The sequence below is a fragment of the Tribolium castaneum genome, chromosome 8 (assembly GCF_031307605.1).
Source record: "Tribolium castaneum strain GA2 chromosome 8, icTriCast1.1, whole genome shotgun sequence".
Taxonomy (NCBI): Eukaryota; Metazoa; Arthropoda; class Insecta; order Coleoptera; family Tenebrionidae; genus Tribolium; species Tribolium castaneum.
The window spans coordinates 15,477,358-15,491,647 of NC_087401.1; the positions used below are offsets into that span (position 1 = coordinate 15,477,358).

At 32.4% G+C, this 14,290-nt stretch overlaps 2 protein-coding genes across 3 annotated transcripts; both read left to right on the forward strand.

Moving 5' to 3' along the window:
- The first annotated feature begins 85 nt into the window (after window positions 1–85).
- Window positions 86–1,027, forward strand: BORCS5 (BLOC-1 related complex subunit 5). The gene is made up of 2 exons (XM_962735.4): window positions 86–317; window positions 364–1,027. Exons 1-2 carry the CDS (start codon window positions 86–88, stop codon window positions 918–920), a joined length of 789 nt encoding a protein of 262 aa, XP_967828.1. The 3' UTR covers window positions 921–1,027.
- Window positions 1,028–1,091: 64 nt separating this feature from the next.
- Window positions 1,092–14,278, forward strand: Usp2 (Ubiquitin specific protease 2). 2 transcript variants are annotated; one of them, XM_962657.4, is made up of 8 exons: window positions 1,092–1,263; window positions 1,384–1,616; window positions 3,516–4,428; window positions 10,383–10,933; window positions 11,001–11,247; window positions 13,317–13,395; window positions 13,470–13,698; window positions 13,755–14,278. In XM_962657.4, the coding sequence occupies exons 2-8, from the start codon at window positions 1,429–1,431 to the stop codon at window positions 13,840–13,842; spliced, it is 2,295 nt and encodes a 764-aa protein (XP_967750.1). In that variant the 5' UTR covers window positions 1,092–1,263; window positions 1,384–1,428; the 3' UTR covers window positions 13,843–14,278. The 2 variants fall into 2 exon arrangements, with proteins under 2 accessions (XP_967750.1, XP_008201637.1); XM_008203415.3 differs by having other exon boundaries at window positions 1,095–1,263; window positions 3,516–3,864.
- Window positions 14,279–14,290: the final 12 nt, after the last annotated feature.

A 14,290-nucleotide genomic window follows, 5' to 3' on the forward strand; every position in this document is an offset into this window, starting at 1 on the left:
TCACGTAATTATTTTTTTGTCACTGTTGCGTAACCAAAGTCCCTAACGCGTGACATAACCTCCCTTTTGATTAAAATTGATTGAAATGGGGTCGGAACACTCCACCCATTTGCACGGCGGTCACGGGGGCAGTCTAACCCACCCCCCGAAGCAGCCCCCCAACATCCGGCGCCAGCACACCATCGCGAACCCCGGCGGGGCTGAGCCCCCCGAAGGTGGGGAGAACGGCCGTCCGGGGTCGATCTCCCCCGGGCCTAGTGTTTGCAGCGACACGGACTTGCCCTACATCAGTTACACGGTCAATCGGCCGATTGGAGGTACCCCAACTATTTGAAATATTTTTGACTAGAGTGTGCCCCCTAGACTCGCCCAAGCTGACCAACAAACAGATCGTCAAACCCAAGCGTAAAATCGCGCAAAAGCAGCCGAAAAAATCGGCTCATAGTATCGTGGTGGTCAAGCCGGCCAGCGTGGGCCCCAATGTGGACAAAGACCCCGATATTGTGCGGCTTCAGAGCATTCCCATGTTCCTGCCCATAATGAGGGCCACGCTGAATCTGCCGGCGGCGCGTGACCCCGAAGTGCTGGAGCGTCTGGACCCAGCCCCCTTGCACAAACTTTGCGTGAAGTATCAGACGCATTTGACGGCTTGTGCCAACTTGATAGCCACAGAACAGAACCAGTTGACCCAGAAAGTGCGGGAGACTGACGGGGAAATCGCCAGGATTATCAACGGTTTGGGGGAAAGACAGAAACGGTTTGCAAAATATGCAGAGAAGTTGTCCAAAGTCCAGGAGCTGTCTCATCAGCTCAACCGCTGCCATATGTTGCTAAACCAGACGCTGGAATCGATGGAAACCTTGAACAATCACCTCGATATTGAGGACCGACTGGAGCCCTTCGTTTGGACAACTGGATGATAGTTTCCGAATGACAGCTGACACTTTGATCTCAACATAACCTATTATTATTATTATTGTACATTTTTCTTGTAACTGTTAATTGAATAAACGATCGATTGAGACAAGGGGCCCCGGGCCCCCATTTATTGGTCCTTGCCAAGGTCGCATGACTCAAGTCGCTGACGTCATCGCAAGATGGCCGCCACCCAAAATGGACTCATTCAGTTTTTTAATTTTTTAGCAAAAATTTGATACATTTCGGTAAATTTGCAACAGTGGGGCTATCACAGTGCCCGTGTGCGTGTTTTGGTGCGGACGCAGCCCCAGGACTTCGCCCCCCTTGGACCACACACGAGCTAAGGTCTAAAAATAAGCTAATGACTTTTTTATTTTACACTCGGCATATTTTCGAAATTTTGAGTTATTTTAGGTGCGGTGCAAATTTAGGTGAGCACTCACCGACTTGGTACTCTCGTTTCAGGTTAAATGAGCGATTGAGTGATAAGGGGGTGATAAGACAACGAAAATGCCCGTTTTATCGCCGAGACAGAGCAGTGCTTCGGCACTGACGGGCTCCTACAGGTCCACGTTCAGTTCCTCGACCATTGACAGGCCCTACTTTGGGGCCAATTACAGCCCCCGGATCACCACCTTCAGCGAGAGGTACACCACCAGGACCTACTCGGACTCGGACGGAAGGAGGATTTTTTCGAGGTTAGGCGCAGTTATGACACGGAAAACACCAAAAATGAGGAACTTTTCGTATGAGATAATTACGTGTTCACTTTTTGCCTGTCACGTAATTTGTTATCGTTTTTTCAATAATTTATTTTCCTGTTCGGGTTCAATAACCAGTTGATTATTGATCGTAATAATTATTTCCTATTTTTATAATTATTTTTAGTATTAAAATTTCGGCAAACATGCAAGGAAAGTCGAGTGTGGGTTGAAAAAAAAGTGAATATGTTCTCGATTGACCTATTAAAAAAATGTGGGAGGTGTTGAATCGTCTGTCGATTGTTTTAGACCAAGTGGTGCCAACGTAAACAATTTTTCCGTAGATGTCTAGACTGTTTCACATGAAAAGAATAAATTGGTTGAAATACCGTGCCTCCTATTAATCAAAGTAGGCTAAGTTGGTAATTTTGATTGGCACGTGTTTTTGAATCTTGCCAACTTGATTTTGGAATCACCCAATAAAAAACTAAATAAATTGAGTAAAATTACGCTTTTTTATTTTAATTACTGATAAGTCAATTTATTTTTGTGGTCAGATTTGCTTTAAGATAAGGTTTTTAGTAACGTCATAGCTAAAGTCTAAATATTTTTTTCATATAAATAAAACTGTTTTTAGGCTTTTGTTTTTTATTTTTTGTCCAAGAATTTTTATTTGATTTTTTCAAAAAAGTTTTTCGTTTTTTTCGGTCATAGTGACTTTCAAGTTATTCGGAAGATATGTCAGTTTTTAAAACTTTTATTACTGTTGCCAATTCAGTTTCAAAGTCTCAAGCCACTTCGATCGATTGCAAATTTATTGTAGATATTTCTTATTACGAAAGGGCAATATTATGCGATATTTGTTATTAAAAAAACAACAATAGCAAGATTTTTTAAAATTTTCATGGATATAAAACACTATTTGTTTGTATTTTAATAAATTAACTTTAATTTGTATGTAAATAATTCTAAACGTTTGTTTTTTTTTTGTAATTGTCTTGAACAATCAAAATATTTAAAAATAAGTTTCGGTTACTTGTAATTTTTCTCTTTTAATTTTGAGTTAAATTTATTTTGGTGTTTATATAAAAATAAAAAAGTAGTCTAAAGAACTTGTTAGTCTATAATTTTTATTTAAATTTTGAATAAAAAATTGTAACAATAAATATTTATTAACTAACCAAGGCGTAGCCGAGGCTGGCAGTTATTTCATTTATTCTTAATTTTATAATACATTTTTTTAAGTAAGTATTTATATATTTTTAAAAATTTTGTTGTCATAATACATCTTTAATTTTTTTTATCTATAAAAACAATAACAGTTAAGTGTTTTTTGCTAATTGATTGAAAGATATTTAATTTTAAACATTACAAAAATTCTTAAAAATTAATGAACTATTGATTGTTATTAATTTTTTTTACAGATGAATCTTTGAATTTGCTGGGAATTTGCTACAAAAAAATACTGATTTTTTTTCTCTTGAATTTTTCTACTCTTATTTTATATTTTTATTTTTTTATTTTAATTATAATTAAAGTTAAGGAAGCATATTATAATTTCTATAAAATTAAAAATAGAAATGAAATTAATAATTAAACGAAATTTTATGATTTTTGGTGATTTTATTATGATTTTAATAAAATTAAATTATCTTCATTTGAATTTTATTTTTTTACAATTTAATATAATATTTTTGCAGCTGCCTAACAGGTATCAATTACGAAATTTTAAATTAGAAAAAAAAACTGATGATAATTACATAAACAACTTTTGAGTCTTTTATTTGAAAAACTTCTTTGAAATTTAACAATTTACGGACAATTTATAGCTCAAAATAGTCAGGGAAATAGTTTTTTTCTTTGCCAAAACCCTGTACTTCACCGGATTTTTTGCAGGTCTGGCAGCATAACCGAAGACGGCATAACCAGCCGTTTCCGCGAAGAAGGCCGTGAATCGAGCATCGCCCGTCGCGAATCCCTCTCGCGCGATTCGGGCATAAGTTCAATTCGCGAAAATTCAATCGTTGATTTCGGCCGTCGTGACAGTTCCCTGTCCCGGGACAGCCCCCGTTTATCCTCGATCAACGTTCTCGATTCGGTCGCCGAACTTCGCAACAAATACTCACCGGCCAACTACGTTCCTGCATGTCTTCGCGAACGCAATAACGAGAACATCTCACGTTCGAAATCCATAAACGACATCGGCTTACCGCCGATTGAAACAACAAAACTCGCCAAAAAGAAGGTAATTAATGACAGTTTGAATTACAATAACAGCGTGTTGTCCAATTCTAACACACCTACTAACAACGACAACAACATGACCAAAGTGGAAGAGGACGATAATGGGAATCGGGCCTCGGTGGCCGATTTGCGCAAAAGATTCGACGAGAAAAATACAAAAACTACAAAGTCTCCGCTGGTTAAAGATTTGGAAGAAACTAGCTTTAAAATCGCCGAGAATCGGTTCAAAAAATTCGATTCTAAAGTTAAAACTTTAAAAAAAAATAACGATGGTGGGCCTAAATCAAGTGGGCGCCAATTGGATGTGACAAGTCAAACGTCAAGTTCTGATTGTATTATTAATGTATCGAAATTGGATGTGAACGAGACTGCGGCGGTAAAGAATGGAATTCGGACGCACGAAGATGATGGGGATTGTAACGAAGTGAGAAAAACGACAAGGGTTAATAATTTTGCGTCGTATATTCCGGCGAAAGATTATCAAAAAAACGGAGACGATTCTTTAAACGGGGACACGGAGCAAGGGGACGAAAGCACGACGGATTTGATAGGGAAGAGGTTTACAGTAAGTATAGAGTGGCACACTAATGATTAATGTGGTTTTTTGGACGGGGTTTGTTTCAATTTGGTGTCAGGTTTTGGGGATTTTCACGCACAAAGTTGGCCATAATTTTATTTTTCTTTGCGAATTTTTTGTTATTGCCGTTCGTTCAAGTCATATTTTTTATGAAATAATTGTTTTAAACAGGAATTAGATTGTCGTTAACTAAGATTCATCGATTTTTTTTTATTACCAATTATTAGGTTGGCAACTTTTATCTTTAGTAAAAAAAAACATGGCGGTAAGCGGTCAGTTTTTGAGTGTTTGTTTTCTTGTGGAAAATCGGGGGAAAAGCGGGAAAATACGTTCCCGCAATTGGGAATTAACTAATTGTGTTCACGATGTAACTTTTATTTTGAAAAAATTGATTGTTTCTTGGTTCCAAACTTTTTGTAAAAGGGGCCAAATTTTGGACAATTCAACGAGGAATCACTGAATTAGTAAGTATTTTTAACAATTATACTCACGCTAAATTGGTTAATTATGGTTTAAAACGGTTTTTAATTTTTGGTTGGCAACTTTGAAATTTTGACAGTTATTTACAACTTTCGGAAGTAATTTTGGATTTATTTCAATTAATTAACTAAATTGTAATTTGTTTTGTGGTTTATTGTTGATAAATTTATCAATGAGCGAAATTGATTCGAAAAAGCCCTTCAGGTTAAGTGTCACGGTTGTAGAAATCCGAAAATCGCGAAATAGGTAATTAATGAATTTGTTAAAAAGAGTCTAGAGTTGTAGAAAATCACGTATGAGAAAATCCAGAAAGTGCGAATTTTTTAAAATTTGTTTAATTATTTAATCGTTATTTGCCATTTTATAAAAACAATTACGCAATTTTTGTTATTTTATGTTTTTTTTTTCGGCTTTGTGTTGGCAACGCCGAAATTTTGTTACGTACAGGCTGAACTAAAAGTTACGCACAAAATTTGAAATAAAATAAAATTTACAAAAAAATAGTGAAAAAAATTTGAAAAATAAAAAAATTATTGGCAATTGCACACATAACGCTTTATATCTTTTTGTCTTGATTTATTGGACAGTTGTTTTTTAATTATTTATTTTTAATAATATGCATATAATTTAACACTTTATTTTTTTATTTTATTATGCGAAGTAAAAAAAAAGATTGTTTATCTTGAGTTCAAGAGTCCAACATTTTTTATTTAAAATTTAAGAGAAAAAAGTTATTGTTCATTCTTTAATTTTTTAATTTAATATACAGGGTGATTCAAAAGTGTTGGACAAACTCTCATATGGTGATAAAAGTCGTTCAGTTACGCACATAAATGAAGTACGATTTTTTTTCAAACAACTTTTCTTATATACTTTTTAATTTGTTTTGCACATAATTTGACATTAATTGTTGATTAGCTATAGAAAAAAATAACGGTTATTTTTTTTTAATTTTTATTACTGTTTTATGATTTTTTAAATTTTTTCTTTTTTTTTTCTTCCTTCATTGTTATAGAGCATTTTCTTTCTCAAAGTTAATTAGTAAGATAGCAAAATGGCATTTGAAAGTACTGTTTAATTAAAAAAAAATAGATTTTTTTAAATCTGATTGTCATGTTTCAATAAAAATTTTAATAATTGTGTTTTAATAAATATCACTTACGCGCCAAAAAAAGTGCGTCGAAAAGCAAAAAATATTTTCAATTTTTTTTTCAAATTTTGTTTGTTAATTTTTTCTAATTTTTTTCTTATAAAATTTTAAATTATGGCTCCTAGACATTTTTTTATAACTCTTAAAGTTAGTGCTTTTATCCTACTCTTCATCATACCAAAATGGCATTTGAAAGTACTGTTTAATTTAAAAAAAACAGATTTTTTTTATTTTTTGAAATCCGATTGTCATGTTTTAATAAAAATTTTTATAATTGTGTTTTAATAAATATCACTTACGCGCCAAAAAAAATAAACCAACAGGGTTTTTGAAAAATTTGTTGTGTCGACACTAGCGCCAAAATTACCGAGACCTGTATTACCAACTTGTTATAATTCCAATTATTTGTAATTCAGCCAAAAATATTAATCATCGGGCCAGGTAATTGCAAATTTGCAATAATACAGATTGAGAATTACGTAATTAAAGCCCCAATTACAGGGACCTGAAATACCGACATAATTTAAACAATGTTTTTATTTATTTTTTATTAAATTTTTATTATTTTTGTTTTAATTACACCTTCACAAGACTGATCATTGCTCAATAATTAATTAGCCACCCAATTATTTATCTAAACCGAGGTTATGTATTAGCACCGCTTATCACATTTTGGCTTATTATTCAAATTTATTTATTTTATACTTGTGCGTTACTTTTGTACTTTACTTTTGTGTTATCGTACAATTGAGGTAAGTAACAATTTTTTTTGGCGCAATTTTGTAACTGAAAATTCCGTTCTATTTAAATTATGTAATAAACCCCGTCCAAAACTTTTGCTGTGTTTTTTTTTGTAACTACACAATGTGAGTCAATCAAAGGTGGATCAGTCGAATTTTGAAGCTATTAAGTCACTAATAACTTCAAAATTTAATTTTCAAAATGATTTAAATTAATGCCGGGTGGGAACGTAGTGATGGATTTCAACGAATGCAGCTTATGGGACGAAAAGAGTGCAAAGTTGTATCAGCGTGTTTGTTGGACTTCCCCTTTTCGAAAAAAATTGCGAGCGCTTTGGAAAAAAAAGTCAGTGAAAAAGGATGAAGAAAAAAGTAGAAAATATCACGAGAGAAGACAATCCAGGAGAAGAGTTGAAAGGAAAAATGTTAAAGGAGGGAGAAGAACACGAACAAAAAAATTGAGGAGAGTGTCAAGACGAAAAAAAAAGTTAAATCTTGGGGATGGAGACACAAATTGTGAGACCTGTCGTCGAAGAATACGAATGTCGAGAAGAAACGTTCGTGCACGTTAATGTCTTGTAATTTTTTTTGTCGAAATTTTTAGTATAAAGACTGTCCAATTATTGACTTGACTCACTTTGTGTTTGAATTTTGACGAAAAGTCATGTCAAAATATTTTAAAATTTTGACAATGTGCGTTCCGGTGCCATGTACTCCAAGAGTTCGATTTTATTGAATCGTACACAACGTCGACATCTTCCGGTAGGTTTATTTAAAAAACGCAAACGTAGGTGTGATACATAGTTGTGCCAAAATTTATTTTTAAATGATGGTAATATTGCGCTCCGTCCGGATGGACGTAACGTATTTGTTGTTCGGTTTGTGGATTTTGATGTTGTCGATGATGTTGTACGGTTTTATCGTTGGAATGACGTGTGACAGTTCGGCGACGATTTATTGCGGATTTAGGGTTGGTTTTGAATCAACCGCAGAAGGCACGAGTTGTGGGAATTGGCCAGAGATGAGGTAAAATAAGCGCAGACGCAACGACAGCGAGAAAATGTGTTGTTTACAAATACAAATTTGCTCGATTTTTTGTATAAATTTTGGTAAAAAGGGACGACTCAAATTTTTACGAGAAATATGAGAAAAAATTACATTTAAATTTGCCTGCTTGTATGCTCAATATTTTTGAGTTTTTTTTGCGGTTTGTGAACAAATTTGGCCATTTTTTGGCATAAATAAACCTACAAGACGACGAATTCAGACTATAATTTTGAGATAATATGAAAATATAAGAAGTAACTTAAATGTGAACGGAGGAAATGGGGGAAGTACATACGAAGAGCTTGATATAAGTTCAAATAATAATGTGATAGGACTTAAAAACGTAATTGCAGCCGAAGAAAAAAAATTTTAATTTTAAAAATTAATTAATTTGTTTTAAAAGAAACTGAGTAAATATTTTCCGGTTACCAATTCATTATTTCCATAATCATTTTTTTTTGTCCTAATTACGCACTAAATAGGTAAACAACTACGACTATTATTTAATTATTTAAATTAAACACTTTATTAATGTAAGCTTTTTTCATCAATAGTAAATTAAAACGGCAATAAAAGTGTTTTGTTTTTTTTTTAAGTTAATTGTGATTGTGAAACAATATAAAAAAAATATATACAAGTGTTCCAGTCAATTGGTAAAGTCCATTGATCGTTAAATGTTTGAAAACTAATTTTTCTTTTTTAAAAAAATTTCCAATAAAACCGAATTGCGAATGAACGATTGATAATTTCAAGTTAAAACTAAAGTGTAGTTCTTACAAAGAATCTACTTCAGGGCTAAAAGTATTTGATTTTTTCTTAAACACTTACTGTTGTTGGGAAATAATTTTCAAAAGAACCCCAATTTTTTTTTCAGTTTTCAGGATTTTTTTTCTGAATTAAATAAATACTGACACTTTCTCCTCTACAGCTCGATTAGAAAAATGTATCCTATAAATAACTTCCAAAAATGTTAGTTAAAACGGCTGTAAAACACGAAATAAGTGGCGAACATTTGACGCTTTTTAGTATTCTTGCTCTTAAACCTTGAATAATTTAAAAATTTCAAATGGAACATCCTATTTTTCTTTTCGCTTCTAAAAGACTGGCTTAAATACTAAAATTATTTTGAAAATTTCGGTCTGAACTTGCTGTATTATTGTAAAAAAAATAAAATTATTTATTGAGTGCTCAAATAAATAAAAATAAGTAAATAAAAACAATTTTTTAACACCTTGTACTTTATACTATGGATTTTTAAAACTGAAAAGCCCTCGGCTTCGCCTCGGCTACTATTCTACAACATTTAGAGGGAGAAAATATTTGGAAATTTAGAGAATGGAAAACAATATTTTTTGATGAAACCAGCAAAAAAAAACAATTATACCTAGTCATAAAAGAAGGTATTTTTTCTAATTCGAGCCGAAGTCGAGTAAAGCAATACAACCTTTCAAATTTTTGTAAGATACTCAAAATTAGTAATACATAATAATTGATCGTAAAGCTGGCATTTTTCGTAAAAAAAATATTTATTACCAACAATCGTGTGTAAAAATTGGACATTTATTTTTTTTCTCCCTGTACATTAGTAAAAATTAGTAATACATAATATTTAATCGTAAAGCTGTCATTTTTCGTAAAAAAAATATTTATTACCAGCAGTCGTATGCAAAAATTGGACATTTTTTTTGTTCCTGACTGTACATTTTTGTGGGATATTAAAAATTAGTAATACATAATAATTGATCGTAAAGCTGTCATTTTTCGTAAAAATATTTATTACCAGCAGTCGTATGCAAAAAAATTGGACACTTATTTTGTTCCTCACTGTACATTTTTGCAAGATATTGAAAATTAGTAATCCATAATAATTGATCGTAAAGCTTTCTTTTTTCGTAAAAAAAATATTTATTACCAGCAATTCATGCAAAAATTGGACATTTATTTTTTTCCTGACTGTACATTTTTGTGAGATATTGAAAATTAGTAACACATAATAATTGATCGTAAAGCTTTCATTTTTCGTAAAAAAAATTATTTATTACCAGCAGCCGTATGCAAAATTGGACATTTATTTTGATCGCCACTGTACATCTTTTTTTTGCTTTTAAGTATATTTAGGGAAAAAAAGAAAATGACGCAGTTATTCAGATTCTGTTTATTTTTTTTGTGCCTGATTGTACAAAATTATAACTGAACAGCTTAAGAACTTGAAGCTGGTAACATTTACAAGTATGTTTTGTGTCATTAGTAGGTAGATTTTTTGTGTTTTTTTTATTCCTTATCAGTGTTATCACACGTTCTATAATGTTGAGGCGTCCTTAAGTAAGAGGAAAAATGCAGTTTCTCTTCTTTATATAATATTTTATTTTATTATATTTTTTATATTTTATTAAATATGTAATTTTGACCTGACCTGACTTGACCTGACTGAAATAAAAATTTGTATTATTTGCTTAATTTCCACAACTCGTGTCGCTGTTAATAATCCGGCGATTTTTTTGTATTATTATTCAATTTTTCGTTAGGATATCTCGACATCGCCGAAACTCAGCGCCACCTCGACCCGTTCGGCAATCTCCCCCTCCACCTCGACCGTAAACTCCTCGAGTTCGACGAGTCCATCGCGTCGTTCCTCCTACAACGATGACATCACCACAACGGCAACAACGAGTCCAATAAAAACGCAAGGCCTCAACGGACTCAAAAACATCGGCAACACTTGTTTCATGAATTCCGTCATTCAGTGCCTCTCGAACACGAAAACCCTCTTGGAGTACCTCCTCCAGGACCACTACGTCAACGACATCAACACCACCACCTCAGCAATGAAGGGTTCCCTCATTAAGGCCTTTGCCGAAGTCATCAAAAAATTATGGTCGCAAGACGCCTCCGATCGTGTCGTAAATACGTCCAGTCTCAAGAGTCAAATACAGCGTTTTGCGCCCAGATTTATCGGTTATGCACAACAGGACGCTCAGGAGTTTTTACGGTATTTGCTGGAGGGGTTGCATGAGGATGTTAATCGGGTCAAAGAAAAGCCCAAACCGATCATCACCGAAATTGACGAGAAATTGACGTGAGTTTGAGGCACTCGTTCGCTACGTCGTTCGTGCTATTATATATATTTTTTTGTTATTATTTAGGGATAGTGAAAAGTCGGCCGAGTCCTGGAATCGTTACTTGCGAATGGATAATTCGAAAATTGTTGATTATTTTGTCGGACAGTTAAAATCAACGTTGAAATGTACACATTGTGGCCACTGTTCGGTCACTTTTGATCCTTTTTGGGATTTGTCTTTGCCGATACCGCAGAGGGCTGGGCAAGTTAGGTTGGCACAATGTTTGGATTCTTTCACGAGGGAGGAAACATTGGATGGGGACGAAAAACCAGTAAGTGGTAGTACAGTCACACAGTGTGAAAATGACGCCGCCATAAACTTATGCCCACAAAATAATTTTTTTATTATTTTTCATGTTTTTTGCAATAAAAACGTACTAATAAAATATTATTTTTAAGTTTTGGCCCAATTAGGTAATTTTTTTTAGCTTGGTATATTTAACTTAGAAACTTGAAAAAAAATTCGACGAAATTTTGTTCAAAAATAAACAAAATCGAGCGAAGTAACATCGGTTTCATTTTATTTTTGTGATTTTTAATGCGTTTTTTACGAAATAAGTGAGTCTAAGGTTCAAAAACGGGCCAAATTGACTGAAATAAGATGAATTTAATACCAATTTTAATCAAATTTGGTGATTTTTCTGTTATTTTTAGTGAAATTTTCTGAGAGAGAATGAAAAAAATACCGAAATTACTATTTATTTCGGTCTAATTTACTGTTTTTTCGGTTTGATATGAATAAAATTTTGTGAAATTTTTCAATTTTTTATTTTATTTTTGTGATTTTCGATGCGTTTTTTACTAAATAAGTGAGTCTAAAGTTCAAAAACGGGCCAAATTGACTGAAATAAGATGAAATTAATACCAATTTTAATCAAATTTGGTGATTTTTGTGTCAGTTTTAATGAAATTTTCGGAGAGAGAATGAAAAAAAATACCGAAATTACTATTTATTTCGGTCTAATTTAGTGTTTTTCGGTTTGATTTGAATAAAATTTTGCGAAATTTTTCAGTTTTTCATTTTATTTTTGTGATTTTTGATGCGTTTTTTACGAAATAAGTGAGTCTAAGGTTCAAAAACGGGCCAAATTTACTGAAATAAGATGAATTTAATACCAATTTTAATCAAATTTGGTGATTTTTCAGTTAGTTTTAGTGAAATTTTCTGAGAGAATGAAAAAAATACCGAAATTACTATTTATTTCGGTCTAATTTAGTGTTTTTTCGGTTTGATTTGAATAAAATTTTGCGAAATTTTTCTATTTTTGGTCGAAAAACCTACTAAACTTTCCAAAAAATTCAAACTATGTAATTTTTACTGAATTTGGTGTTTTGTCTGGTCTTTATTTAAAATTTTAACCCTAAAACAACATGATTTTCATCAAATTGTTGTCTTTTTTTAGATTATTTTGATGAAATTTTACTCAAAAACGAGCAAAATCGAGAGAAACTAACATCCTTTTTCCATTTATTTTGTGATTTTTATATGTTTTGACAAGCTCTTGCAAAATAAATCAGTCTATACCTAAAAAAACACACAAGATTACATCAATTTTGATTAGATTTCGTTATTTTCGAGGAAAAGCTTAATCTTTAACTCTTTACCTTATCGAAATAGTTTAAAACAGCTATATTTTAGTATAATTTTTGCTTTTTTTTCGTATGTTTTTAACGAAATTTTGCGTAATAATGGTTGAAAAACGTACTCAGAACAAATTTTTTTATTTAAATTAGTGATTTTTCGGTCTTTTTTGCAAAATCTCTGGAAAAAAGCTGAGATTTTATCTCTAAAGGCAGTATTAAGTAATAAGATTAAAACATTACTAGTTAAATAATTTAATTTTCTCCAGCTTCTAGTGTTTAAAAAAAATAACTAACTATTTTTTGAGAAATTTGTCTTAAAAACGAGCTAAATCGAGTGAAATAAATACAAAAAAAAAAATAAATAAATACACAAAATAAACATTTTATCATTATCTTGCAAAATAAAGTACACAGACCCACTAAATAGAGCGAAAAAAGCTAAAATAACACCGATTTGGATGAAATTTCGTGATTTTTCAGTCAGCAACATTGAAAATGTGAGGGTAAAACCATTTTTAACAACAAAATTTTGTTTTTTTTTTGTTTATTTTTTATACAATTTTGCACAAAAAAAATAAAAACGAGTAAAATATCACCAGTTTTGACTTATTTTCTGTGGATTTTAGACGTTCTTTCGACCAAATCTTGAAAAATAACTATCTTGATCAAAAAATTAATTAAACTCAGTAAAACAGGCGTTTGTTTATGGCCGGGTCATTTTCATTTTCAGTGACTGTACAACATATTCAATTTTTAGACATGTTCCAAATGCAAGGAGCGTAGGAAATGCACCAAGTCGTTTACTATTCAGAAATTTCCCAAGATTTTAGTGATACGTATCCTTTCCAATTATTTTTTTTACAATTTGTGATAATTATTGATTGTTCGATCCTTAACCGGGGAACTACAGATTTGAAACGATTTTCACTAGCTGAAAGATTTCGCGGCAAGTTGAGTGTGACCGTTGATTTTCCCTTAGAAGGCTTAGATATGAGCAATTACGCGGCCGATAACATCACTCCCTGTCGTTACAACTTGTATGCCATTTCAAACCACAGTGGAACTACGTACAGTGGTCATTACACGGCCTACTGTAGACATCCCTACACTAAAGCCTGGCATGAATATAACGATTCTAGGTTGGTATTTTGATTACAGTCCAGGTTTGCGTCCCGGTTAACATTTTATTTTTTAGGGTTTCGTCGATTTCTTCAAAAGCGATCGTTAGTGGCGAAGCCTACGTTCTTTTCTACGAACAAGAGGGGCAAAAGTCGCATCTATGAAATAGTTATTTAACCCCAATTTTAATTAATTCCCTCGCCCCCTTTATATTATTATTTACTTTACATTTTCGTGAGAACAAAATCTACAAATTGTTTTTTCTATTATTAATTTATTGTATGTATTAAACGTGTGATTTATTTATTAATGGAAGTGTGAGAAACGGTTAATCTAGTCTGACTTTTCCAATTTTTTTTGTTTTGTTTTGTTTATAAATTGTTAGTCAGAGCGTACTTATGAGTTGTTACGTACCGAGAGGGATTTTTTATGTCATTAGATCACCGATTTGTTCTACCTCTGATGCAAAGCTTTTTGTAGAGTAGAATTTCTAAGTCGTTACCAAATAGTGAAAATCAGGCACTTGTATAAAGAAAGTCAAGTACTCGGAGAAGCTTTATAAATTGTTCAAAGCACTAACTTAATAAACTGTTTGCAAAACCGGTGTTTGGC